Below are 25,557 nucleotides of genomic sequence, written 5' to 3' on the forward strand. Positions count from 1 at the left end.
TATAGATCATCCATTGTGAACAAATTTACCTTTGTGGTTAATTATTTAAAATATTAAAGAGATAATTAGATGTAAAACCGTTTATGTACTGAATTATTAGGTTTAATCATGTAGATTTTTCTTATTAATTGAGGTCCATTGAATTGACTTTTGTTCCAACTAAGCAACTTTCCTTTTGCGACGAGTCATCCTATTTTTAAACTTGTACGTTTCAATACTTATTAAACCTACCACAATTGCTCGTTCACTAATTATTGAAACTGGTTCAATCGTCAATTTGATTTTCTGATTTGGAACGTATGATTTTTGCTCTGGTATTAAAGCTTGTATTGACGAAGGGAAAGGGAAGGCCGTTTTTGCAAGAACATGAAGAATTCGAATTGGTTTGCTGTGCTCCGCAGACATCAAAGATCCCATTGCGTCCGTCTAATAACCCTTAGAAGCCTTCTGGATTCAATCTATACTGAGCAAATTTCAACGGCTTCAATCGAAACCGAGAGTGTCAGTGTCGAAGATGTTAGCGAACACTAGATATCTGTATCCTTTGATGCAAAAGGGGATGGCAAGGACTCAGAAGCTTTGTTTACAAAAACCTCCCTCTCAAAAGTAAAAACTAATTGCCTGTATGTTATATCATCTCACACCATTTATGTATTTGTCTGCAGTGACAAATCTGAATTGATATTCCAAAACCATTTGCTTACTTATCCTGTTCCCTCTCGACTGGTTTGCTGAGGCGGGGCCATCTTCTACAACGTTTTTCTGCCGCAACGGGTTTGCATGCTTGCAAGTGTTGGATCATACTGTGCATTTTATCAGGTACCAATCAAGACATTCCCCTCTCGGAAGCCGGAATCTTGTCATTATGTTAATGGAGGGATGGTCTTAAAATCTCATCTGCTTTCAGTATTCGTATTGCAGGAGGAGAACATGTCACCCCATGAAAAAGAGGCTGCAACCCACATCGGCTCAAGGCATCCTGACCGACATATCAAACCAATGCGGAATACTAGTATTTCCAATATTCCAGATCTGTTAGCTGCTGCCCTTTTAAACCATATGATTGCACCGTCTCATACTTTATGCTTCCTTGTTGTGCAAGAAAGTTAAACCGGCTAATACAAAATTATTGATTAGTCAACGATGATTTGCTATATATGTTGTATGTAGTATGTTCTGTATCATTACTGTAAATGGATCCACTGCTAATGCAATTTGCATTTCGAACTAAATAGTAAATTACATATTTTTATATGAATAATTGCTTAGAGTTTCGCTTCTTTAACAAGCAGAGGCATCCTCTCTCTAACGCTTTCCTTCTTCAAACTACCTCCCTCTCTTGCACCTTTTCTTGAACCCCTTCGTGCCAATTTCTTCAATTCGGTACAAAATTCTGTGATTTGAATCAATATTTCACGCCCGCCAAGCAAATTACTCGCGGAGAATGTAGTCTTTAGCTGCGGCTTCCTGCCGTTTTTTGATGAATCTTGAAATGACGACTCATCAACTTGTTTCTTCTTCTCACTGCTTGGATTCACTGAAGCTTTCTTTGATTTGGTTTTGCAACGCGGAATCGAAGATGGGATATTGGGATTCTTGTTCTCACTTTCTTCATGGACATTGCTAAAAGAATTCGAATTTTCGGTCTTCATATTTGGTAAATTTGTCCCCTTTGCCTTCATATCCCTGGTGAGAGAGATATAGAAATACAACACTTGATATTGGCAATAGTAAAAGAAAGTGTAATGCCAGTCGCCACATTTGTAAACGAATGTTAATTACTGAATTTATCTCATGTGATGTTGGTTGAATATCACACTAATTTCTTCCCTAAAACTTTCTCGGAAACCAAACAGATATAAAGAGTAAGTGATCATACCTTCGATTCCTTTCCCTAAAAGGAAGGATTTCAGAAATGGTTAAAGATCTCATAAGCTTCACCTGGATGAAAAAAATATTGGACCAATTAGCAAACTTTTCACAAGTCGATTATTACATAAACATCCCAATTAAGACATTATTTGTTGCTGTATCAGTGAAAAGGAAATTCTTATCAGTTACAACCTTCAGATTACGTGCCGGTTTAACAAAATCTTCAGCAGCCTTCGAATGCTTGCAATCTGCAACTCACAAAGTGAACATTGGTTCATGAAACAGACAATATTGAGTGTCATTTTTTTTTGTCACACTTAGAAACTAAACAGATTTTTGAGAAATTGGGTCCTACCAGGAGTGCAGAACCAGTCTTGATCATCATCCATGAGCTCATCTGGGGAAGAGAGGTCGACCCACTTAGGCGCTTCGAAGTTCTCGTACGTTTCATCTTCGACGAACACGGATTCTACGCTGCTCCAGTCAATGTTCTCCGGTTCCATTTTCTCTTGAGAAGCCTAAATTTGAAAGAATAAGAAAGAAAGAATAATTAGAAATGGATTATGCTAAGAACGAATCGAACAGGGTTTGCAAGGAGAAATGTAAAATTAAAGAAAATTGAGTAAAATTTTGATCGGATTCCGAGAAATTCTGTGGAGATTTGTCGACGGAAGGGTGAAAAAGTAAGAGACTGAGGCAGGGGAAAAGCAGTAGGGGTTTAAGAAGGAGCTACAGGGATTTGTAACGCCAGAAAACAGAGCTAGCAATTAGATTTTTAAATCGTTTTTCGACCGTTGGAGGTGCGACCTTTTTTTTCTTCTTCTCTTTTTTGGACTTCTTCTTTTTGGATTATCATTCTTATGGGAACTTTTAACATGGGCCGGCCCATCAAATTCAGATATCCCCACTCCTGGAATTAGTCGGCCTGGCCCATTAAAACCTGGTTATGGGTTATTCTGATCCAACCTAGGATCAACTAAGAGTTAGATTGCAATCTGAACATTTAACGGTTAAAAGGGGGATATTTTCACACACTTTTTAGCTTCTCATATTTTTATTCCATTTCTAACTGTTAGATTGAATAGATTACACAAAAATAACGGACAAGATTAAATAGGTGTTTGTCAGAAATTAAAAAAGATGTGTGTTAATCATTTCCCACATTAAAATTGATGCTATAAAGGTTAGGAGTCGAATGAATTATTTTGGTCTTTTAACATTTGGACCTACTCGCGACTTAGTAATACGGTTTAGTAGTACTCCTCTTCACTTGTAAGTGAGAGACCTTAGGTTCGATTATCGTCAAAAGCGAATTTGAACCACATTATTGCTAGCCCATTGTGAGGCTTAGCCCACTCTCTCACTCCCTTACTGTAAATAATATTGTTTGTTAAAAAAAAAAAAAAAAATTTGGACCTACTCTTAATTAAATGTTAGTACAGCCAAGCCTCTTTTATTGCATTTAGGCCACGTTTGTTGATGAAAAATTGTTTCACTTTAAAGTTAAGCAATAAAAAAATTAATCAATAAAAAGTGTGCTAATAATTAAGAATCTTGCTTATTTTTAAAAGTTATGGTTGCGGACAACAACTTTTAAAAGCAGCAAGTACGTTGCTTATGAAAACTACTTTTATAAAAAGAGAGCTGAACGTGAATGAATATTTTTATTTTTTGTAATACCTTCATTAGTTCTAAAAAAAAAATACATTGTTTATCCTTCTACACACACATGTTTTCCTTATAAGTGAATGCCACCACCTACCCCTACAACCACCATCATTACACCACCATTGCCATGACACCACTAATGTTGTCATTGCCGCCACCACAACTGCCTTTGCCACCACCGCCCCTACTAACATATATACTCCCACCATTGTTGCAACCAACAACACCACTTAAGCATTGTTGCCGCCAACCCCACCATAATGTCTATTTTGTTATTATCCATAACTGGAACACTTTTAGAATAAAATTGATTAAACGCTTTTACATTTCATATTTCACGGCTTGATGATTTCGATATTATTCAATGTACGAGAAATTTTATTTGAAAGGATTTATAGAATAGACTTTTAAAGTTTACCCAGTTTCCGGCGAGTTTTCCAGTTTTCCCTCGGACTAGTCAACTTGAGGCTATTTTCCGACCATCTTCGGCAATCATTGGGCTTCCAAATAGGTATAATCTTATTCTACACTTTCCTATTTTCATTTTGATATATTATGGGTCGAATTTGGTTAAGAAATGATTAAGCTACGAAACTTTGAAAATTACCCAAACTTTCAGCTAAGAGCTCTAGGAAACTTAACGGAATTTTTAACGGAAGGACAAAAATGATGGATGGTGGACAATCTCAGGGACCACTTCTATTGATTTGAAATCTCAGGGACCAAAGTGATGTGTTGTGCAAATCTCAGGACCATTTTGGCTAAAAAGCCAAAAATTTATTTGATTCATATGAGTAACTACACTATCACCAAATCAAATGATTTTTTTAGAGATGACCTTTAAACGATGATCATTAAAGAGAATGAAAGGTTTTGAGTATATGACAAGTACATTTATACAGTAAAATAAGGCGACTTTAGTAGATAATTAGGACTTTCCTCATTTAACTTTTTGCATGAAGTTGTAATTTGTAAAGCTGTTTGCACGCATGTATTTACTAAATAAAAGTCTATTCTATAAATCCTTTCAAAATAAATTTCTCGTACATGTAACTAGCTAGTAAGTAACTAATTAAATTATACAAAATCAGTTTTCATCCTTCTAGCCAAAAGAAAAAAGAAAGAAAAAAGGATTCCAATACGTCAATTAACTGGCATCATCATGTTCTTCTTGTTTTGATTTTTGCTTTTGCTGGGTTTAAGGAGAATCCTCATGCTCTTCATTCTCATTTTGGTGCCGAGAAGCATTATCGTCATGTTTTTCATTCGGGTGCTGAAAAGCTTCCTTATGTTAATTCATCATTCTGGTGCTTAGCATACCATGGATATTCATTATCATCATCTTCTTCTTCTTTATGGTGCTCAGCGCACTTAGGAAGAGGTTCATCATGTTGGAAAGCGATCGGGGCAGCAAAGCGTTTATTTCTGACGGTGGGGGCTCGTTTATCTGCCGGGTTAGGCTTGCTATATCTTGAAGAAGTTAAGGTTTAGGCTTGCTATATCTTGAAGAAGTTAAGGTTCCACCATAAAACCAATTGATAATATGGGGTGTAGCCCAACCTTTTATAAGTCCATGCAAGGTCCCTCATCCCATCAACGTGAGACACATTCTCAACACGCCTTCTCACGTGTGGCAAATTTTCGAGCCTAACACGTGGACAATACAACAGGGTGACGTGGAACACACGTGTGTAGCGACCACAAAGAGGGAGTGCTAACATTTGAATATGGAAGAATAATGTTGAAGGAATGTACGAATTTGAAATGGGTAAGGAAGTAAAAGTGGATAGTTTCTGTGACATCATTCCGATGGAAAACCACCTTGAGAATTGTAGAAACATAGTTGAGACCGACTCTCACCAACAAGTGAACCTCAGATATGTTGAGAATGAGTTCGACATTGATGGGAAGTTGGACCTTGCATGGGCTTATAAGAGATTGGCTACTCCCCATATTGCTAATTGGTTTTATGGTCATTTTCCTTCTTAGTTTGTACCATGTAATCCTTCTCCTTTACAGCCTTTGCCATGCCTCCTAGCCCTATAAATACACCACACATCTGCCGCATAAAGAGGGGGTCTTAGAGAGAAATTCAGAGAAATTAAACACTTTGTGCCGCAGCTTTGTAAGGAATGAGAGCTTGGAGCCGCACCTGTCATCCAAAGCCTTTGGGATTGCTGGAGCGTTTCTAGGTGTATTCTATCCTTAATTTTAGTTCAATGTTTGTTTTAATTTGGTTTTCAATTATGATGAACATGTGGAACAAATATTGTTTTAGCTAGAGCTGAATTCAAAGCCATGAACATATATGTAATATGAATTGATTACATCCAGTTATTGTTTTGTAAAACATGAATGTGATTTACTTATCTGTTTTATAGAGAACTTATTCTTGTATGTTTATTAAGGAGGCCTACTTAGTTTGCATGCATGAATTTGATGCTAAAATATAAGGGAAAATGGGAAACTTTTTAGAGAAAGGAGAGACTAGTGTTTACAATGCTTTCTAATCACATATATTCTCATGCATTAGTTGGTTCCCTTCGACCTTTTATGTAGCCCATTGTTAGGTATCTCTGGCTTTTAATGGCTTTCAAGAGGTTTAATGAAATGGAAATAATTAACGAAAGGGAAACGAATTGAGAGCCGCGAATTGTTTTATATAGACCACATGGTTGGGTGTGTGCTTGGGCCCTTGACTTTCAATGGCTTTCAAAAGGTTTGATGAAATGAAAAATCCTTGCTCTCATCAATGTGAGTTTGATTCTTAACACGCCTTCTCACTTGTGGTGAAATTTCAAGCTTAACATGTGGACAATACAACTCGGGTGACGTAGAGTACGTGTAGCCATTGGACTTCACACGTGGGATAATCAGCTCTGATACTATAAAGAAAGTTGAGGTTCTACTCTAACAGTTCCACCATAAAACTAATTAGTAATATAAGGAATAGACGAACCACTTATAAGCACATGTAAAGTCACTTCTCTCATCAATGTGAATTCTTTCTTAAGAAAGAGAGAATTTGTTTCTTTTACCACAATTAAAAAGATCAATTGTTAATCTTTGTATATAAAGATCTAATAAATCTTTGTACAGTTAAATTTTACATAAAAGAAAACTTATATAACTGAGTGATAATATATATACTAAAGCCCAGTTGGGTTCTGGCACTGTTCAACAATAGTGTCCGGACGGATCTGCCCCTGGTTTGTTTGGGTTTTGGCGCTGGTTTCTTCCTTTTCTATAGTAAAATTCCTTCTTTGCCCGCGCTGGGTGGGTGCTTTTCCAGTGGCCGAATTGCCCTTCAGCTTTTTCATGCCTTCTTATTGTTTTTGGTGGTTCATGCAGGGACAAGTTGGGAATTGTGTGTGACACGTGTCGGTCATCGTGCTATTCTCTTTTGGGGTTTATTTTGCTTGCTTTTTGTTTCTGTTTCTCACTTGCATTGGTGGTTTTCTATCGCTCTCAGCTTTTCTTTTCTTTTGGTTCCCGTTGTGTGCTTCTCTTTGGTGCGCTTTTGTGTTTTGTTCTTCTCAACCGTGGTTTTCAGAACGTCGCAGGTGCTTCTTTCTTCCGATAACTCTGTGGTGTGTGATTTTCTTTTAGATTTTTGTTTTCCTTTGCAGATTTTTATGTTGGTTTGCAAAACGGGTTTTCTTCTGTTGCGTTTAAAGAGATCTAGACTTCATTGGGTTTTTTCAGTACATTGTTTAATTTTTGTGATGTTCTTTGTTTGGGTGATGGCTTCGAATGGATTTTAGGGTTTTAAACTGTGAAAAGGTTTTCTTTTGTTGCGTTTAAAGAGATGTGGACTTCGTTGGGTTTTTTTTTTCCCAGTTCATCGTTTAATTTTTGTGATGTTCTTTGTTTAGGTAATGGGTTCGAATGGATTTTAGGGTTTTAAATTGTGAGAGGAGTCGACTCCTGTGGCGAGAGAGGTCTAGGTGCGTCATTTGGGGAAGCAGAGGATGGGGAAAGAGAAACCTTAATCGTTTCCTTTCGTTGTTCCGAGGGTTTCAGATCTCTAATTGGGGTAAAGAATTCCTGCTGTTTGCCCATTTTTTCTGTTTGGGATTTCTAGCCTGTGGCCGGATTTTTTGTTGATTAACAACTATTTTCAAGGGCGGTGTCTTTCCAGCCTGTTGTGGGACAAGTGTGATTCGACTAAGGTATATTTTATAATCGTTTTCTTTCGGTTTTTTTTTTCTCGTTTTTTTTGTTTGGATGAAACCTTAATCGTTTCCTTTTGTTGTTAATTGTGGTGTTCTCTTGGCTTTTCCCTGTTAAAAGAGAATTTTGTATTTTTGTTCTTCAGTTGGCGAATCTCGGATTTTCTGGTATTTGCAATGTTGTTGTAATTTTTTGGGTATGTTTTTTGCCCTTCTGTTTTTTCTGCTTGGTACAAGGATTTGTAATTGTTGGGTTTATATGGGTTTGTAGTTTTTGGGAAAAAGATGAGAGGGGTTGTTGAGGTTCTCTCTATTTCGAGTTTATCCTGTGGATTTTTGTTTTCCATTCCACTGCTGTCTCTCATTTTGTGTTGCCCTCTCTGATTCTGGCTTTGTCCGCGTGTGTCAAAGGATAAAAACCGGCTGAAGTCAAATTTCTGAGGCTTGGTTCTGCTCCTTGGGTCGCTGCCCTGGAGATTAAATTATCAAAATTCAGTGTTTCCACGTTGCCGATTCCAACTGGTCGTTGCTAAGAGGATCAAATTGGTGAGTTTTGAAATAAAAACCTTTTTTCCTAATTGATTTCCTTGCTTTTGCCGATTATTGTTGGCTTTAATGCATGTTGATTTTTTATTTTCAATAATTTTGCTTATGTGGTTTGCGATTTTTGTTCTTCATTTTTTTTTTTTTTTTTTTTTTTCTGATTTTGAGGTTTTGATTTTGTTGTTTTTAGGTCTTTTTGCTTTCCTATTTTTGAGTGAGTTATTTGTGATCATTTTGCATTTATCAAAATTAAATTAGGGGAAATTGGTCTTTGTGTTGTGCCAGATCTTTACAGATTACATTTGGCTTAGTTTTGTGGATTTCATTTGGTCTGTGTAGCTATTTTTTGCCTGATTTTTCTTAATCTTATATGCTTGGGTTGTAAGTTGTGGCTTTCCAGTATTTTGGTTTTGTGGTCTTTAACTAATAGATAATTTGCTCTAAGGTAGAAGGAAAAGAAAGTCAAGTATACGAATGAGTTAGAAAGTAAGGTGTGACCATTTCGAAGCACCTATGACGCTACTGTTATATTTTGGGTACGTTTTCTATCCTTCTGCTTTTTTCCAGTTTGGGGATGCACTGATAATTGTTGGATTAAAAATGGATTTCTATTTTTTAGGAAGAAGTAAAATTTTCTAGGAAAGTTAAGACTTTTTGTTTGATTTTCTTCTGCAGCCATAAAATCTGTAACTAATTTCCAAGTATACAAGAAGGTTGTTGGGTTGAGTTCGGTTACACAAATAACATCGCAGTATACCATACAAAGGTTTTTTTCTTTCCTTTTGCCTCTTTTTTGGGATATTGGTTACAAAATTTGTTTTGAGTATAGGTGTGAAATTTACAGTAGGGGTTAGTAAGTTAATTAGTTAATTTCATTCTCAATGTGCACAAATATTGTTCCTGCATTAATTAATTCTCTTTGTATCGAAATTGAATAAATCTAATTCTCCTTCATAACCACTCATTCTACTAAGATATGCAATGCAAATATTTGCTATCTCCTACTTGTAAAGATATGATTTCAAATCGTTTCATTGACAAACTGTACCCATCAGCTTGCATTTATTTTTGAAAAATTGTATTTGATTTTAATTGTTAAAGTCAGTAATCAATTCTACTTGGATTTTTTGGTAGCGTAAGTACATCCGCGCTCATCTCTAATCTTGCAAACACAGTGCTTCTCTGTCACATTGGTAAACTATGGTATTCTTTGTTTTAATAACTAACTCAACTTTTGTTTTCCTAGAAACTACTACTGTTCACTTCGAGATATTAAATAAACACCAAAAAAAAAAAAAAAAAAAAACCGAAAGGAAAACATGTACCCAGCCACCCCCAACTTTCAGTTATTTAATAAACTTAAACACTCAACTGTGCACTATCATCATATATTACAATAGATAGTTCATGTGAACAAATAAGTGTTTATTTGTTTTGATGAGTTTTCTGATGATGTGTTTTTCTTTTTTTTTTTAACAGAATTTGAAAAATCTTGAGTATTTTGGATTTAAAGCTATTTGTTCTCACCTTCCAAGGCATTTTGTCCTCAAGGTAACTTATTTAAAGTTTTGGAATTATTTATTAAAACTTTAACAATGCAGTTTTCTTTTGCATTTGTTAAATTGAAATGAAACTCTTGATTCAGACATGTCATTAGTTTTTGTGTGATCTTTATTGTTTTTATATATATCTTATATTTTTATTGATTTTTTTCATTCTTTTCTTAATCTGTTGCGCAATTGTTTGTTTCCATCATGTCTGAAAAATGTACAAATGATCAAACAAATGATGCTATAAAACAAAACAAAAGCTTTACTGATAGTGAATCTAATACATTGGTTGACGATGGTCATCAGCGAAAAAGAATGTGTAGAGCGAGTTATATGCATAATTCTGAAGATGTTATTATGTCTGCAACTGACACATTTATTTGCGAATATTCATCAGTTGAATATCAATGTTCCTCCAGTACATCTTCTACTAACCACTGTGTGATTGAGCTTGTTAATGATGATGAAATGTTGGATGTCATCCCGCTTGAAAAAACCATGTACACATCTGATAAAAAAGGGAAAAACGTTGTGAGTTTGTTCAACAATGTTGAAAATAGAATTCAAAAAATCATAGATGCTGATAATTGTTGTCTCATGAAGAAGGGTCAGGCATTTTTCCAAAAAAATAGAAATGGTAGTTTTGAATTTTTTGCAATAATTGTTTTCTTTAGGCTTGGTTTTAGGATTAAGTTACTTCCATATAGTGATTACATTTTTTTATATATGTTTTTTTTGTAGGGGTTGTGAACGATTATATGGATTTGGGTGATAAAAGTTATAAATGTGTGTATTGCGGTGCATATTTTTGGTTAAAAGAGTCTCTTAAACAAAGCTGGACAAAAAATCAACCAATTTTCACTCTCTGTTGTCAACAAGGAAAAATTAAATTTTCAAGTCCAAAGCCAACACCATCTTTTTTAGATTCATTGCTTGATCCAAATGGAAGTCAAAAAAGTTTATCATTTCGAGAAAATATTAGAGCTTACAACTCTATGTTTTCATTTACTTCAATGGGAGCAAAAGTTGATCACTCAATTAATGACGGATCAAGTCCTTACATTTTTAAAATTAGTGGTCAAGTTTGTCATTTGATGGGTTCTCTTTTACCTGTTGATAATGAGTCTCCAAAATTTGCTCAGTTATATGTTTATGATACATATAATGAAATACAGAATCGTCTTAGAGCTTTTGATTGTGATGGAAAAAATAAAAAACTTGATTCAAAAATTGTGGAAAACTTGATTAAATTGTTTGATGAATCAAATGAGTTGGTCAAACTTTTTCGAACAGCAAGAGACAAATATGAAATTGATGGTCTGACCAATTTAAAACTTACGTTGCTAGGGAGACAACCAAATGATAGCAAGCAATATGATCAACCAACAAGTGATGAAATAGGTGGTTTAATAGTTGGTGATATAGGTTTATCTGACTCTAATAGAGATATTGTAGATTGTAAAAGTGAAGGATTAAAGCGTGTTACAAAATTGAATCCAAAATTTATGGCTCTTCGGTATCCTATTCTTTTTCCATACGGTGAAGATGGGTATAGACCAGATTTAAAATGGAATGAAAATTATAATGGTCCAAAAACGAAGAGACAAAGAATACCTATGAGAGCTTATATAGCTTACTAGATTTAAGAATGAGATCCATACTTAACTACACTGTTAAAAGGTGGTAGACTTTTTCAACAATATTTGGTAGATTCCTATGCAACACTTGAAGAAGATAGGCTGGATTATATTAGACAAAATCAGAAAAATTTAAGAAGTGAAATTTACAAAGGAATTTACGATGCAATGTCAAGAGGTGAAAATGATGCAAACAATTTAGGCCAAAAAATTGTGTTACCTGCTTCGTACACAGGAAGTCCTAGATATATGATTAATAATTATCAAGATGCTATGACTATTTGTAGAGAATATGGTCATCCTGATTTGTTCATAACGTTTACATGCAATGTAAAGTGGCCAGAAATCATAAGAGAATTTGAAAAAAAAACCAGGATACAAGCCTGAGGACAGCCCTGATATAATTTCTAGAATATTTAATATGAAACTTGATGATATGCTCGATTTCATTAAATCTGGAAAGCCCTTTGGACAGGTTGAGGCAAGTAAGTTTCTAAAAACTTATTTTTTCCCTTATCTGAAATTTTTTTCTTTTTTTTTGCTTCATCAGGCTAACCCTTTTTTTTTTTTTTTTGGGTGTTTGTTTGTTACAATTATTTTTGGAAACAGATGTTTGTACAATTGAATTTCAAAAAAGAGGTTTGCCTCATTCTCATATGTTAATCTGGTTGAAATCGGATTTTAAATGTTATATGGCATCAGATATAGATTCAATTATTTCTGCTGAATTACCAGACAAATTTGTCAATCCTCAGCTTTATGAAATTGTTAACCAATTTATGATTCATGGGCCATGTGGACATATTAATCAAAATTCTCCTTGCATGCGGGAAAATAAGTGTTCCAAAAACTTTCCTAAGCCATATAAAAATGACACAATTTTTGAAGACAATGGTTTTCCTATTTATAGGCGTCGTGATGATGATACAAAATATGTCATAAAAAATGGAATCAAATTTGATAACGGTTTTGTGGTTCCTTATAACGCTGAATTACTTTTAAGATATAATGCACACATAAATGTTGAATCCTGCTGTCAATCAATGCTTATAAAATATTTGTTCAAATATGTAAATAAAGGTTCAGATAGAGCACGGTTAGTCATTCAACAGGATCCAAATAATGAAATATTAACGTATCTAAACTGTCGATACATATCACCTTATGAAGCTGTTTGGAGATTGTTCCAATATTCTATACATCATAGGGAACCTTCTGTGGAACGATTACCGGTGCATTTACCATTAGAACAAAATATTGTTTTCAGTGGGGATCAATCAATCCATTCAATTCTTAAACAAAATGCTTCTGACCATACAATGTTAACAAGTTGGTTTGAAATTAACAAAATTTATAACAAAGCACGCGCACTCACTTATGCACAAATTTCTTCAAATTTTTATATGATACGAGGAAAAAAATTTGGAAACCAAGAAAACAAAAAGGTTTAATAGGTAGAATAGCATATGTGCATCCTGCATCTGGTGAATTATATTATTTGTGAATGCTTTTGAATTTGAAAAAAGGTGCATTAAGCTTTGATGATATAAGAACTGTTAATGATATTATACATCCTTCATATCATGCTGCCTGTCAATCATTGGGATTATCAGGAGATGATAAAGAATGGATTGAGGCTTTATCAAGTGCTATAAATGTTACTTCTTCTCCTCAATTGAGACAATTATTTGTTACAATAATTTTGTTCTGCGATGTGGGAAATCCTCAAATTCTTTTTGATACTCATTGGCAAAACATGTATGATGACATTTTGTACAATTTGCGAAAAACTTTTGCAATTCCTGATATGATCATACCACAGGATGAATTAAAAAAATTCTATATTGTTTGAGTTAGAATTACTTTTTAATAATGCATCAAGTTCTTTGGCCAAATATCATTTACCAATGCCTGATGCAAAAAAAATGTTAGAAATTAAAAATAAACTTTTAAGAGAAGAATTAAATTATGATTGTGAAGAATTGTAAAAAAAAAAACACTTTTAAAATCGCAACTTAATCAAGGTCAAAAACTTATTTATAATTCTGTTATAGATGTTGTAGACAAGAAAAAAGGTGGACTATTTTTTGTTTATGGTCATGGAGGCACTGGGAAAACTTTCTTATGGGATGCTATTATAAGTAAGTTTAGATCTGAGAGAAAAATTGTTTTAGCTGTGGCATCATCAGGAATAGCTTCGTTGTTCTTACCAGCTGGTAGAACAGCACCTTCCAGATTTAAAATACCCTTGGTCCTTACTGATTCTTCAATTTGTGCAATAAAAAATAAAACTCACCTTGCTACATTAATCGAAAAGACAGATATAATTATATGGGATGAAGCACCTATGAATCACAAACATTGTTTTGAAGCATTAGATAAATCTCTTTCTGACATTATGTCCCACTTAAATGGATTACAAAATAATATTCCTTTTGGTGGTAAAACTCTTTTATTAGGTGGTGACTTTCGCCAAATATTACCTGTTATACCTGGAGGAAGCAAAGAAGATATAATAAATGCTTATTTGAATAGTTCTTATTTGTGGTTACATTTTAAAATTTTTTATTTAACAAAAAACATGAGATTATCAAAAAATGGATTAAGCATTGATGAAAAGAAAAAAATCAGTGATTTCGCAAATTGGATTTTACAAATAGGTGATGGAAAAATTGGTGAAAATAGTTCAGATGATAAAGACACATTTTTGATTCAAATACCTGAAGATTTGATAGTTCATTCTTTTGGAAATCCAATTTTATCAATTTTTTTAGCAACTTATCCCAATTTTGAAAATTCTTTTGAAAATTTTGCCTATTTGAGAGAACGTGCTATTATAACACCTCGAAACACAACTGTTACAGATATAAATAATTATATAATAGATTTGTTATCTGGAGAACAACATGTGTTTCTAAGCTATGATTCTTTGTGTTCTTCAAATGGGAATATTGAAAATTTGGAAACATTATATCCTGTTGAATTTTTGAATAAATTGGATTTCAATGGTTTACCTACACATAACCTAATTTTGAAGATAGGAATGCCAATTATGCTATTACGTAATTTAAATCAGTCTTTAGGTTTTTGTAATGGAACCAGATTAATTATGACTCAATTATTTAGCAGAATTGTAGAGGCTAAAATACTTACTGGAAACAATATTGGTCACAAAGTATTCATTCCGAGAATCACTCTTACAGCAATAGAGAATAAGTGGCCTTTTATTTTTAAAAGACGTCAATTCCCAATTAGACCGTGTTTTGCAATGACTATTAATAAGAGCCAAGGGCAATCTTTGAAACAAGTTGGTTTATATCTTCCAGAACCTGTTTTCACCCATGGACAATTATATGTAGCATTATCTAGAGTTACATCAAAAGAAGGTCTCAAAATTTTGATTCCAGATGGAGAAAATATTGCAAACAACTATACTGCAAACATAGTTTTTAAAGATGTCTTGCAAAATTTGTGATCAAATTGTTTATTTAAGTGAGATGTATATAAATGCTTATATTTTTTTATGCAACATGATTAAAGTAGCTGTATATTAACATTGGTGAATAAAAACAAAAATAACAAAAAATATGAGAAACCAAGCCATTGTTCCAGTTTAAGCTTTTCATCAGTATAAAATACTTTAGTAACAGAGACTAGAAATTGCTCAATGCATTTTATCTTAATTTAGCATTTTTCTCCATTCGGAATTCAAACTTTTATCATCTATAAATTTTTTTCTTTCATTGTATCCTTTCTTTTGCATTTTTCACCTTTGAAGTAAAATGTCAAATCTTTGTTTCTATTTTTTTTGCAAATCTGCAGGTTGCAACAAGTTTTTTTGTTAAATTTGGAGCCTGCTCATATGCTACCTCTTCAGATTATTGATAAAACAGTCACATTGAGCTTGGGTATGTTTACAACAACTATGTGTAATTTTCGATTCTTACTTTGTGTTTATTTGAAATAAGCCTTGCCAAGTTGGTTTTATCTGTTGTGTTTATGATGGTTCAAATAAATTGGTTTTCCATGTGAGTAATTTTTTTTTTCCTCAATTGTACATGTTTGAAACATAATCTGATACAGGTTGAGTTGCTGTTGTTCTTTCCCGTTGCTTCTAATTGGTATTTGTGGTTGCTTTACATCTTAATCGTTGTTTAACAAAGGAAACTTCAGTTGTTGTGATTGGTGTATATGATTGTTTCAGATTTTAATCGTTTTTTAAAAAGACAAACTCAGTGTGCTTTCCACTTATTTTTTTTCCAGTTGTCTTCATTATTGGTTTCAATCAATGCTGCGCAACGAAATAACTTTAGATTTTATTTGCACCCTCCCTCCATCTTCGGAGGAGGGGCAAATTTCTTCAAGCCTTGATTTCATAGCGTTTTGTCTAAACATATAAATTGCATTTTAAGTGTTTTATCCTAATGTATTTTACGATCCTTACTGCAAAACCTTGATAATCAGACTCTACTTTAATCTCCAATGTCAGAATTCGGATCAGTCTCGAAGAGCTTTGTGCATATTCCCCTTTCAAGGTACAATGTTTACCGATTTCAAGTTTTTGATTTTCCTGTGAATTTAAATGGGTTTACAATTTTATTATTAATTTACTGAGGTTGGGCGATCATTTTGGCTTCTAGATTAGTTTAAACATTTTTTTTGTCTTTGTTTTTTTCTTTGTGTACTTTTACTTAGATTGAAGTGTTCTTTTCAATTTAAGATTTAATTGAAGTGATCTAAAATGCTTTTACCCAATTATTTTGGGATTTCATTTAAGAGTATTATACCTTTTTAGTTTTCATTTATACAAATAATGAACAAATGGTAACGATTGGAAGGCAGATGAGTGCACAACTGAGAGCAAGATTGAAAAAAAAAGAAGTAAAATTCAATTGAATCCTTAATGCACTCCTAAAGAACACATTGAAAAGTTTAAGGTATATGTTTTCTACCCAACTATAAGAAAACAATTGCATCTTTTTAATACTTATCGACTCTTGAAGCAGCACAATTTTCTCTATACAACTACTACAACAACCATTAACTATGCTACGTTATATTTCCCAATGTTCGCAACTAAATTTGATTACACAACCTTGCTGCAGGTATACCACAAACTACATCACTCTCCACAAAGGTTATGTTTCTTTTTCTTATTATACTCTCTAATCCACTAATATTACGATACATTACCCTTTTCTTGCTCATGCATAAAAAATAAAAATATAAACAAAAAAACCAGCTTAAAAAACTAATTTCTATTCATCTTCTTCGTTGTATGGTTTAGCTTACAGAAAACCTCTTATAGGTATCGTCTAAATCCTCAATCACAATACAACGATTTAATGGTATGTTTTCCTAATTTTCTTTCTTGCTGAGTTTGCATTTAAATTCAATATTTACTAACCTTTCTCTTCAGGGGAATTGGCTACTACCAATGTATATACCGACTGTCTTCTTTTTACCTAATCTGAATACAAGTATTATTCCTTGCTTGACCATTGATAACTTAAGTTGGACATATGTATAAAGTATATCTTCAATCAGAGTACCTGCATTTATACTTATATATGTCCAACTTAAACCTTTCATTGGACAAACAACCGGTTAGCCATGTGTTCACAATAGGTCAAAAGAAGAAAGTGATTGTGTATAAATAGGTAGCACCAATTCCTTTGAAGAGAAAAGATGGAAGTGATGATTGAACTAAAATACATCAGCAAACTGTGTCTCTGTATTGTAAAGAGACACCAAACTAGATATATCTGATCCATCTTTTTACACATCATTTCACTTTTCAACATGTTTGATTTAATTCTGCCATTCGCACCAAAATACCTAAACAATGAGACCAAATTTTCAAGTAAAAAAAATGGTATGTGTCATATTTTTCTTTTTCTATTCCTTCACTTTTATACAGACTTTCATTTGAATACCATCATTTTCACAAGCCTTTATACACATTTGATTCAAACTTCATCATTCTTTACATATCTGTCTATATTATACTCACATTTTGTAATCCCGCAGCAACGCGCGGGCACTACTCCTAGTAAGTACTATTGGAGCAAAACTCCTTTAAGTGAATCAAGTTTTTATTTTACGTCCCGCTCCAAGAATTTTTTTATTTGGTCCAAGGAAAAGTGGACCAGGAAAAGTGGTATTTGCCTGGTCCAAGGGAAAAGTGGCATTTGCCTGGTCCAAGACTCTGTACACTGCCGGCCGACTACGTGGATGGAAATCGTTAGACTAATCTTTGATACTTGGGACTCAAGATTGCAGCCAGGAAGTCGTGGTCAGATTTGCCTGGTCCAAGACTCTGTATACTGCCGGCCGACTACGTGGATGGAAATCGTTAGACTAATCTTTGATACTTGGGACTCAAGATTGCAGCCAGGAAGTCGTGGTCAGATTCAATGTATAGTGTGTGGCGTAAACCGAAAAAGCAGAAAACAGACAAAGATTTCTGTACTTAAGCCAATTATGAAACGTAAACTGGATCAATACTATTTCATATATGACAAGTCCTTTGAATTATAGAAAAGAGAAAAGACAAACATATGACAAGTTGTACTCGGCCAATTTTGAAACGTAAACTCGATTAATACTACTTCATATATGACAAGTCCTTTGAATTAAACAAAAGAGAAAAGACAAACATATATGACAAGTCAAAGGAATCACTAATTTATTATAATTAGAAGGTGATTAGCTATATAGCCGTGGATTAGGGTTTGATTAGGGTTTCGGACAGAAAATTTACATGTTTAAATTATTTTACTCTATTGCTAGAGCCGTTTTGTATGTTTTTGTCAAAACCCTTATCTACATAGGGCTTTTAATCGAAAATATTTGTTAGAACTTACAACTTAGTTAGAACCAGAACTTGGTATGTGCTTTAAATTATTTAAAAGCAACCAAACGAACTTTTAATCAAGTTCAGGATGTTAATTTTATATTTATTTTTTATATCATCAAAATTAATATCAGCGATGTTTTGTTATTTTATTTTTTATTTTATTTATTTATTTTTTGGAAGTGGGATCCCAAAAGGATTACCAACGACGAACTTTTATTAAAACAAACACACTTACAAGCCAAACAAATGCCCAATTTATTCCTAGAAACAAACAAAGAACGGGCCAAAAAACAAAGAAAACAAAGAAAAAGAGCCCAACAACAATGAAGCCCAAACAAAAATGAACAACCGAGAATCATCCACTGTGGTCGTCATCGTCGATTAGAGAATTAGCCAGCCATCCGATCCTCCATCCACCGCATATCATCCCCTCCACAGGCGCTACCTGCACACAGCCAACAACAAGAGACAGTCGGCGAGAGAGAAGCCAACCATCAGAAAGAAGCTCCGAGAAATTCCCAAGCAACACCACCAAAAATGGCAGACAACAAGGAGAACGTGGTGGTGTGGGAGACACCCGAGCCACATATATACAACACCGGAACTCTACACACGAACTCAACATAAAACATGGCTGAAAAATGAAGCAAGGAAGGGCCATGAAAAGGGATACCCATGGGGGTTGAAGAATTGAGAAAGCCATAGAAGAAAATTGGAAGAACCAGCAGCAAATGGAAGGGGAGAAGAAAGAAAAAACAAAAACAAAAAGCTACCCACCGATCCCAGCCGTAGCTAGGACCAGCGACAACAAAGGGAAGCACGATCCCGATCGGGATTGCTTACATAAGAAGGTGAGAAGCACCCTCAAACAGAGGAAAGATCCTGAAACCTAGAGAGGGTTCTGGAAGGAACCATGCGATGTTTTGTTATTTTGTCTTCCGACAATAGGCAGTAAATCTTACGTATGGAAGTGAAAAATATTCATTGAAGAAATTGTTAGTCCTATTAAATTAGGAATGTGATTGTGTAAATCCTAACGTATCTAGGGTATTTATTCAAGAAATTGTCAGTCCTACTAATTTTTCTGTGTTGAACGTGATACAACGCATTGGAGATGTAATTCCGGCTATCAGAGACGGATCTTCTACAAATTCAAAGCTCTATTGTTTTCTGCCAATCATGTTCTTTTAAAATAAATTAAGATATTTGAAACGACCATGAAGCATGAAAACATTCCCCATGATGCATGAACCCCCTATATTTATATTTTTCTTTCAATTATATATATTGTATATACGTTCATATATTTTGTCAATATATATATTTGTTCATCCAATATGCAATTATGCTATGTGGAATTTGTGAGTCAAAAAATTGAAAGAAAATAGAAACAATTTTGTGTTTTTCCAAACCTTAGAAATCAGAAGAAAAAAAAAAAGAGAAAAAATATGGGCTTGCTGCGCGTATGACAAACTAGACCAAACGCCTGGGTTCTTCACGATTGGGCTTGCAGCCTCAATCCATGCTAGCCTCATAAGAAGTCAGCTTTGCTGGGCTTCTACCTTCAACCCACACTCGCCCTGCCTCCTTTTTATCTCTGCAGCCTGCAGCTGCATCCCTGGATCCACGTGACTTGACCCAATCGCTACTCTCTCCATGCAGCAGTCGATGTTGGGCTTGTAGCTCCAGTAGCTTGCACCAATATGTGTCACTTCATCAGAAGCCAACCTTGCTGGGCTTTTGCTCCCTGGCCCGCGTTGCAATAGAAAGCCTGTTGCTTGTGATTTTTTTTTCAGCCTGTGAGTGCAGCAAGCTTGCAACCTTGTTTTTTGATGGGCTACCTGCAGCAGCCTCATGCGGCCCAACTGCAGCCTGCTCGCACCTATATTTTTGGTGCCCAATTTCATGGCCTTAACCAATTTTTTGGGTTTCTTTTTTCTTTCGAATGGCCCGCAGCTGTCTACCCCAAAATATGGCTTAAAACTTTATTTTCTTTTGCTTCTACGATCGACCCCAAATGTCTCGATCTATTGAATTAATTAAAAGTGACCAGCAGTCTATTAATTTGACAATTAATCCAAAATTATTGGCCTGAAGTCCACTTTTTGTCATTAACGATTCAATAAATTATTTTGTTTCTTTGAACCATTGACTATCTTTCATAGTCCTGATGCACTCATACTTGGGTTCCTGAAGCAATCCACAAAGTCACTACAATTTATTGTATACTGTATTCTGTGTTCTTGCAAGTACCCCTATATGAATTGAACGTTCATAAACTAAATCGAACTTGTAGTTTCGAATTTAGTGCTTTTGAAACCCGAAGTTTTCATAAAACAATACACCTATGAAAACCCAACGTTTTTCATGTAAAACATGTCTTAGAACCCAAATGTTCTAACTTTGATGCTTATGGATATCTTATTTTCTATAACACCAATCATAATCTTGTTCCCTCCATTTAATGGATAGCCGAACTGTAACAAGTTCGATTTCACTGATTTGGATGTTTTTTGACCGAAACCACTTTACGTGGGTTCAAGACGTGAATCTCTATTTGACTATCAAGTAGCAAAGAAACCATTGTAGCCAACAATGGCATGAAAGAGCTGAATAAGCCTCTGCCATGCTCTTCATTCAAAGACTTATGCCCGAAACATTACAAATGGAAATACCTCTCGAACAAGGATTCTATGGCTCTTTGGCTCGCTCATATAGACTGCTTAATCATGAAAGACATTGCCTAAAGCATAACATAATTACGTCCATGAATGAGTACGATTATGAAGTTTATAAATCCGATCAAATTTTGACTGGAGAATACTCTTCATTCCTTATTTCTAACTCACTCCTGAAGCAGCAGTGTAGAAAACGGAAGTTTACCAAATTCTCAGATCTGATTACTACCACAAATGTGAGAGACAGGTATAGACCCAGTTCGGTTGAAGTCTACCGAATGGCCCCAGTTTAGTCAAAGCCTACCAAATGGTGGTGCCCTACTTCGGCAGAAATGCACCGAATGGTATTGCTCTGCTTTGGCAGAGGCCTATCGAAGAGAGCCGTCCAGCTTCGGCTGGAGCCTATCGAACCCAAGTCTAGGTCTGTCTCTCTCACAATCCAATTTTGAGTTTGTTTTTTCAACATATGGTAGAATCAGGGCCTACCAAGGTGTGGCATTATGCCCGAAGCATGATCCTTGGTACTTAAGACCTAAAATTTCAAGAATAAGGGATAGTATTCCCAAACCTTAATCTTGCAGAATCTATTTCCGTCTTGATGGAATAGATCATTGGTTATGCACCTGTTCGTATCCATACTAATGTCATTGAGGAGTACTATTCGGGTAATCAATATGTGAGACTAATTTTACTCCATCGGACACCATTGGAAGAGCAGAATTTTGACATAGATGGCCTTGTTAGTCAAATCCCCTTCATTTACTTTGTGAACATTTTTCTATGTCCTTGGATTCACGTTTGGTGTTTGTTTTAGTTATGGATAATCTTATTGATATTGTCCTCGAATATGAGTTAATTGAATCATGTTTCTTAAAACATATGACCGAATTTAATTAAACACGTGATTAGGTATGAATGTGGAAAAGTTAGTTGTCTGGATGAATGCAATACGATGCACACTAATTTTACACCTATATCACATCTCTAGCAACGATTGCAGGTCAATCCAACCTGATTAAGAACATCGGAATGCTCCTAGTTGTATGAATGATACTAACTTACCATTTAAGAGACTTTATATTCTCCCTGTTCCGAAAGAACGTCGTTGAGTCTTAAGGATATTCGAGATGACAATAATCATGAATGAAACCATTGATGGAAAATAGAGTAGAATATCTTTGCACCACCTCCAAAAATGGGCCTGAAGCTTTGTTTTGGGGCCAATGGGTTGTCTCCCAATTAGGAGCACGCCATATGTAGCCGCCCTGGAACCTAATGATTGAGCAGTTTACTTGCCTTGGCACGACTTTTTGGGACACTTAGGTTGAACAATGATGCCACAACGCATCTCCTTACCCGAAGTAAGGATCTTATGCCTACAAGCACATTTTGCCAAGCCTGCTCATTAGGGAAATTGATTTTCTAAATCATCCATCGCAAAGATACGAAGCAACTCTTTTTTCACAGTGGATTCAAGGGAATATATGTGGACTAATCCAACCAAAATGCGGACCATATAAATACTTATGATTTTGGTTGATGAATAGACAAACTAGTCACATGTTTGTCCAGACACATTGCTACTAAACTTCCTGGCCGATTCTGAGGGTTCACCACCCTAATTATCCCATAAAGTCTGGGAGACTGGATAAATACCCGAGAGTTTATATCAATAGTTTTCAATAAGTATTGCGTGTCTTTTGGGTTTATAATTGAACATCGAATTCCCATGTTCACCCCAAATAGCCTCGCAGAGTGATCATAAAACCGCAATTTCAATGATTGCCCGGACCTTGGTGAACGCACCAAGTTTCCGGTTTCTTCCTAGGGCTATGCAATCTTGTATGCAGCTATGTTGGTTCGCCTTGAGACCCATTGCCACCCAACTTATTTGACGTTACAGTTGGTTACTAGGTATGAACCTGATATCGTATTTACGCATTTGGTTGTGCATTTCATGTGCCAATTGCGCAACGGCAACATACCAATATGGGTCCTCAAAGAAGGAAGTGAATATTTGTCGATTATGATTTCTTTATCGCTCATATACGGATTGTCACTTCAATGAGACAGTCTTCAGCCATTAAGGGGAGATAAGAACATCAACGGTCCTGTAGAACGACGCGAATTTCCGTAGACGTTGCCCATTATGTCTCATGTCGATCCCCATATCACACAAGTGTGATAAGCAAGTGCAATGAATTCTAGCTTTTAGAATGTTACCCCAGACACATTCCTTTGATCTAGCTAAAATGATGAGATCATATACTAGCTTCAAACATGCCTGCAAGGATAGACGTACTTAATGGACGTCGAGTCAACATCCTCGAAGGGTGTGCAGCCCCTGTTGGATGGTCCGGTACACCGGCGGATAACCAATCAATCTGTCTCGGCCTAAAGCACGACAAACCACTCGGTTCATAAGATTCACTTCTCTATAAGAGGAAGATCACGACACAACAATGAATCCATACTCGATCGTTGTCTCCAATCATTTCCATTTCATGAGATTAATCCGGATTACTCCCGAGACTTGAAGTTCTTAGTCCAAAATACTAGTTTGGATGAGATAATGGAATTGGAATGAGATTATCATTGATGATGTTTTCACTTATATGGTAGTTACCGACTTAAATGAAAGTAACAATATCGAACTGTGTTATGTTGATTAGTGACAACGTAGAACTGATTGGACAACTGAAATTATAATCCAGGTTAAATTCCTTACCAAAGTGTGTTTGGACCCATAGTTCCTATACTGCCCAAGGTAACCCTGTAGTGTTACAAGTGGGAAAGGAAGCGTAATGAGATGAATGAAATAATGTGATATGATACACGCCTTATGGCGCAAGGTTTCTGTCAAACGTCCTGTGATTGACTGCAACATTATGAATGTGGTCAGTGTTTCTCTATGGGGATATTGATACGGAGATTTACATGTAACTTCCCGAAAAACTACATGGACTAGTTCAAATAGTTCCAAACCACGGAACACCCTATTAACTTGTTTGAGGCGTTCACTTATGGATTAAAGCAATCCGGCTGATGCGGTATACTCGTCTAAGTGATTATTTGTTCAGTCAAGGATATGAATGAATGCCCTTATGTGTTAAACTATTAAGTCTTATTCCGAATTTCTAGAGTTACAGTTTATGTTGTTGACATGAATCTTACTAAGACTCTGGAAGAGCTTGAGAAAACTGTCTTGCACCTGAAGATGGAATTTGAGATGAAGGATCTTGGAAAAACTTGTTTATGCCTTGACCTGAAGTTCAAGTGTTGTTTTGACGGTACTTTGGTCTACCAGTTGAACTACACCTTGAAGGTGTTACCTTTGAGTATACCTATGATCTTCCATACGCTATATGCAAATGAAACCCTTGAAGAGGTTATAGAATCTGAAATCCCATATCTAAGTTCAACTTTGTGCTTTGTTGTACTTAGTTCACGGCATTAGATAAAACATCTCATTCGCTATTGATTTATTGGTAAAGATGCAGCACCGTGCCTAAGCGTAACCATTAAATTGGTATTAAAGACGTTTTTTCCGCTACCCTGAAAGGTACTATAGATTTGGGCTAATCCTAACGCATCTCGAGCGGATCCGACCCCCTTGATCCTCGGAATGATGCTTACCTTGCTTGTTATATTGACGCTGGTTACTTATCAGACCTACACAAAGCACATCCCCAAATGGTTATATCTTTACCGTTAAGGGATGTTGCAATATCTTGGAGGTCCACGATATGACCTTAGTTGCGAAATCTTCAAATCATTCCAAGACTTACCTCACTTCACTACGCCACATGTGAGACATGATTAGGAGTTCTTGTTGAGCATATTCGAACTTGTTGTTTTCATCCATCGTTGAGTCCTAACGATGATCCATGAAGACTATGATGCATGTATCCACCTGACCAAGGGATGATACATCAACGAAGTCAACACCAAGACTTATTGCATCTACAACACATCAGCAAAGCATTAAGCGATTGAAGTCATGCAAGCCAATCCCAGACAATCTTGCCGACTTCTACACGACGTCACTACCGAAGCCAACCTTCTAGAAGCTTGTTCGAGGAATTGGTATGCCTAACTATTCATTTGCAATGCTTGTAGTTCTCATTTGGAAGTTCTGTCAAACTCAGGGCGAGTATCCAAAAGTATACTCACTTGATCTTAATTTACTTTTTTTCCCTACGATTAGGAGTATTTGTCCCATTGGGTTTTTGCAACCTAACTAGGTTTTAACGAGGCACTCAACTGGGTTGATCATTTCCTTGTAAGTTGTACTACTTGTGTCCAGAAGACGTATAGTTTTGACTTAATGCAACTTCTCACTTTTCTCCTTAGTCTATGGGTTTTTCTCCTACCTTGGGTTTTATCATAGCGATGTTTTGTGAGTTTTACCTTTTATGCATTCTTTCGTTGATTTAAGACTCACATTTGCTCATTGTGCCGTCGACTTCATCAATTGTACTTGCTTCTATTGCTGAAGACCTGAAGCGTCATTTAATTGAGTATGTACACACTCAAGGGGAGTGTTGCAGTCTTATTAGATTAGGAATGTGATTATGT

The 25,557-nt window shown here is 35.4% G+C and overlaps 2 protein-coding genes and 1 long non-coding RNA gene across 3 annotated transcripts; 2 read left to right on the top strand and 1 right to left on the bottom strand.

Moving 5' to 3' along the window:
- Positions 1–1,126: 1,126 nt before the first annotated feature.
- LOC148692452 (uncharacterized) lies at positions 1,127–2,509 on the bottom strand. The gene is made up of 4 exons (XM_088681947.1): positions 2,228–2,509; positions 2,065–2,120; positions 1,880–1,941; positions 1,127–1,686 (listed from the first exon to the last, which is right to left on the bottom strand). Exons 1-4 carry the CDS (start codon positions 2,373–2,375, stop codon positions 1,266–1,268), a joined length of 687 nt encoding a protein of 228 aa, XP_088538073.1. The 5' UTR covers positions 2,376–2,509; the 3' UTR covers positions 1,127–1,265.
- A 4,210-nt stretch (positions 2,510–6,719) lies between these two features.
- On the top strand, positions 6,720–17,993 carry LOC137745225 (uncharacterized). Its single transcript, XR_015953875.1, has 10 exons — positions 6,720–7,103; positions 7,416–7,576; positions 7,666–7,712; positions 8,124–8,258; positions 8,705–8,791; positions 8,931–9,021; positions 9,735–9,806; positions 15,265–15,350; positions 15,932–15,977; positions 16,548–17,993. It is a non-coding gene; the product is annotated as an uncharacterized LOC137745225 (long non-coding RNA).
- Positions 10,564–15,028, top strand: LOC148692453 (uncharacterized). The gene has a single exon (XM_088680849.1). The coding sequence runs from the start codon at positions 10,564–10,566 to the stop codon at positions 11,443–11,445; it is 882 nt and encodes a 293-aa protein (XP_088536975.1). The 3' UTR covers positions 11,446–15,028.
- Positions 17,994–25,557: the final 7,564 nt, after the last annotated feature.

This window comes from Pyrus communis, chromosome 12 (genome assembly GCF_041283825.1).
Source record: "Pyrus communis isolate YQ-2024b chromosome 12, ASM4128382v1, whole genome shotgun sequence".
NCBI lineage: Eukaryota > Viridiplantae > Streptophyta > Magnoliopsida > Rosales > Rosaceae > Pyrus > Pyrus communis.

What these genes read in the sequence shown, in the direction of transcription:
- LOC148692453 (XM_088680849.1), top strand. Translation starts at nt 10,564, where the DNA reads ATGGATTTGGGTGATAAAAGTTATAAATGTGTGTATTGCGGTGCATAT.
- LOC148692452 (XM_088681947.1), bottom strand. Translation starts at nt 2,375, where the DNA reads ATGGAACCGGAGAACATTGACTGGAGCAGCGTAGAATCCGTGTTCGTC. An exon ending in AGACTGGTTCTGCACTCCTG is followed by an intron (nt 2,121 to 2,227) that starts GTAGGACCCAAT and finishes TGTGAGTTGCAG; the next exon opens with ATTGCAAGCATTCGAAGGCT. An exon ending in AACCGGCACGTAATCTGAAG is followed by an intron (nt 1,942 to 2,064) that starts GTTGTAACTGAT and finishes TTTTTCATCCAG; the next exon opens with GTGAAGCTTATGAGATCTTT.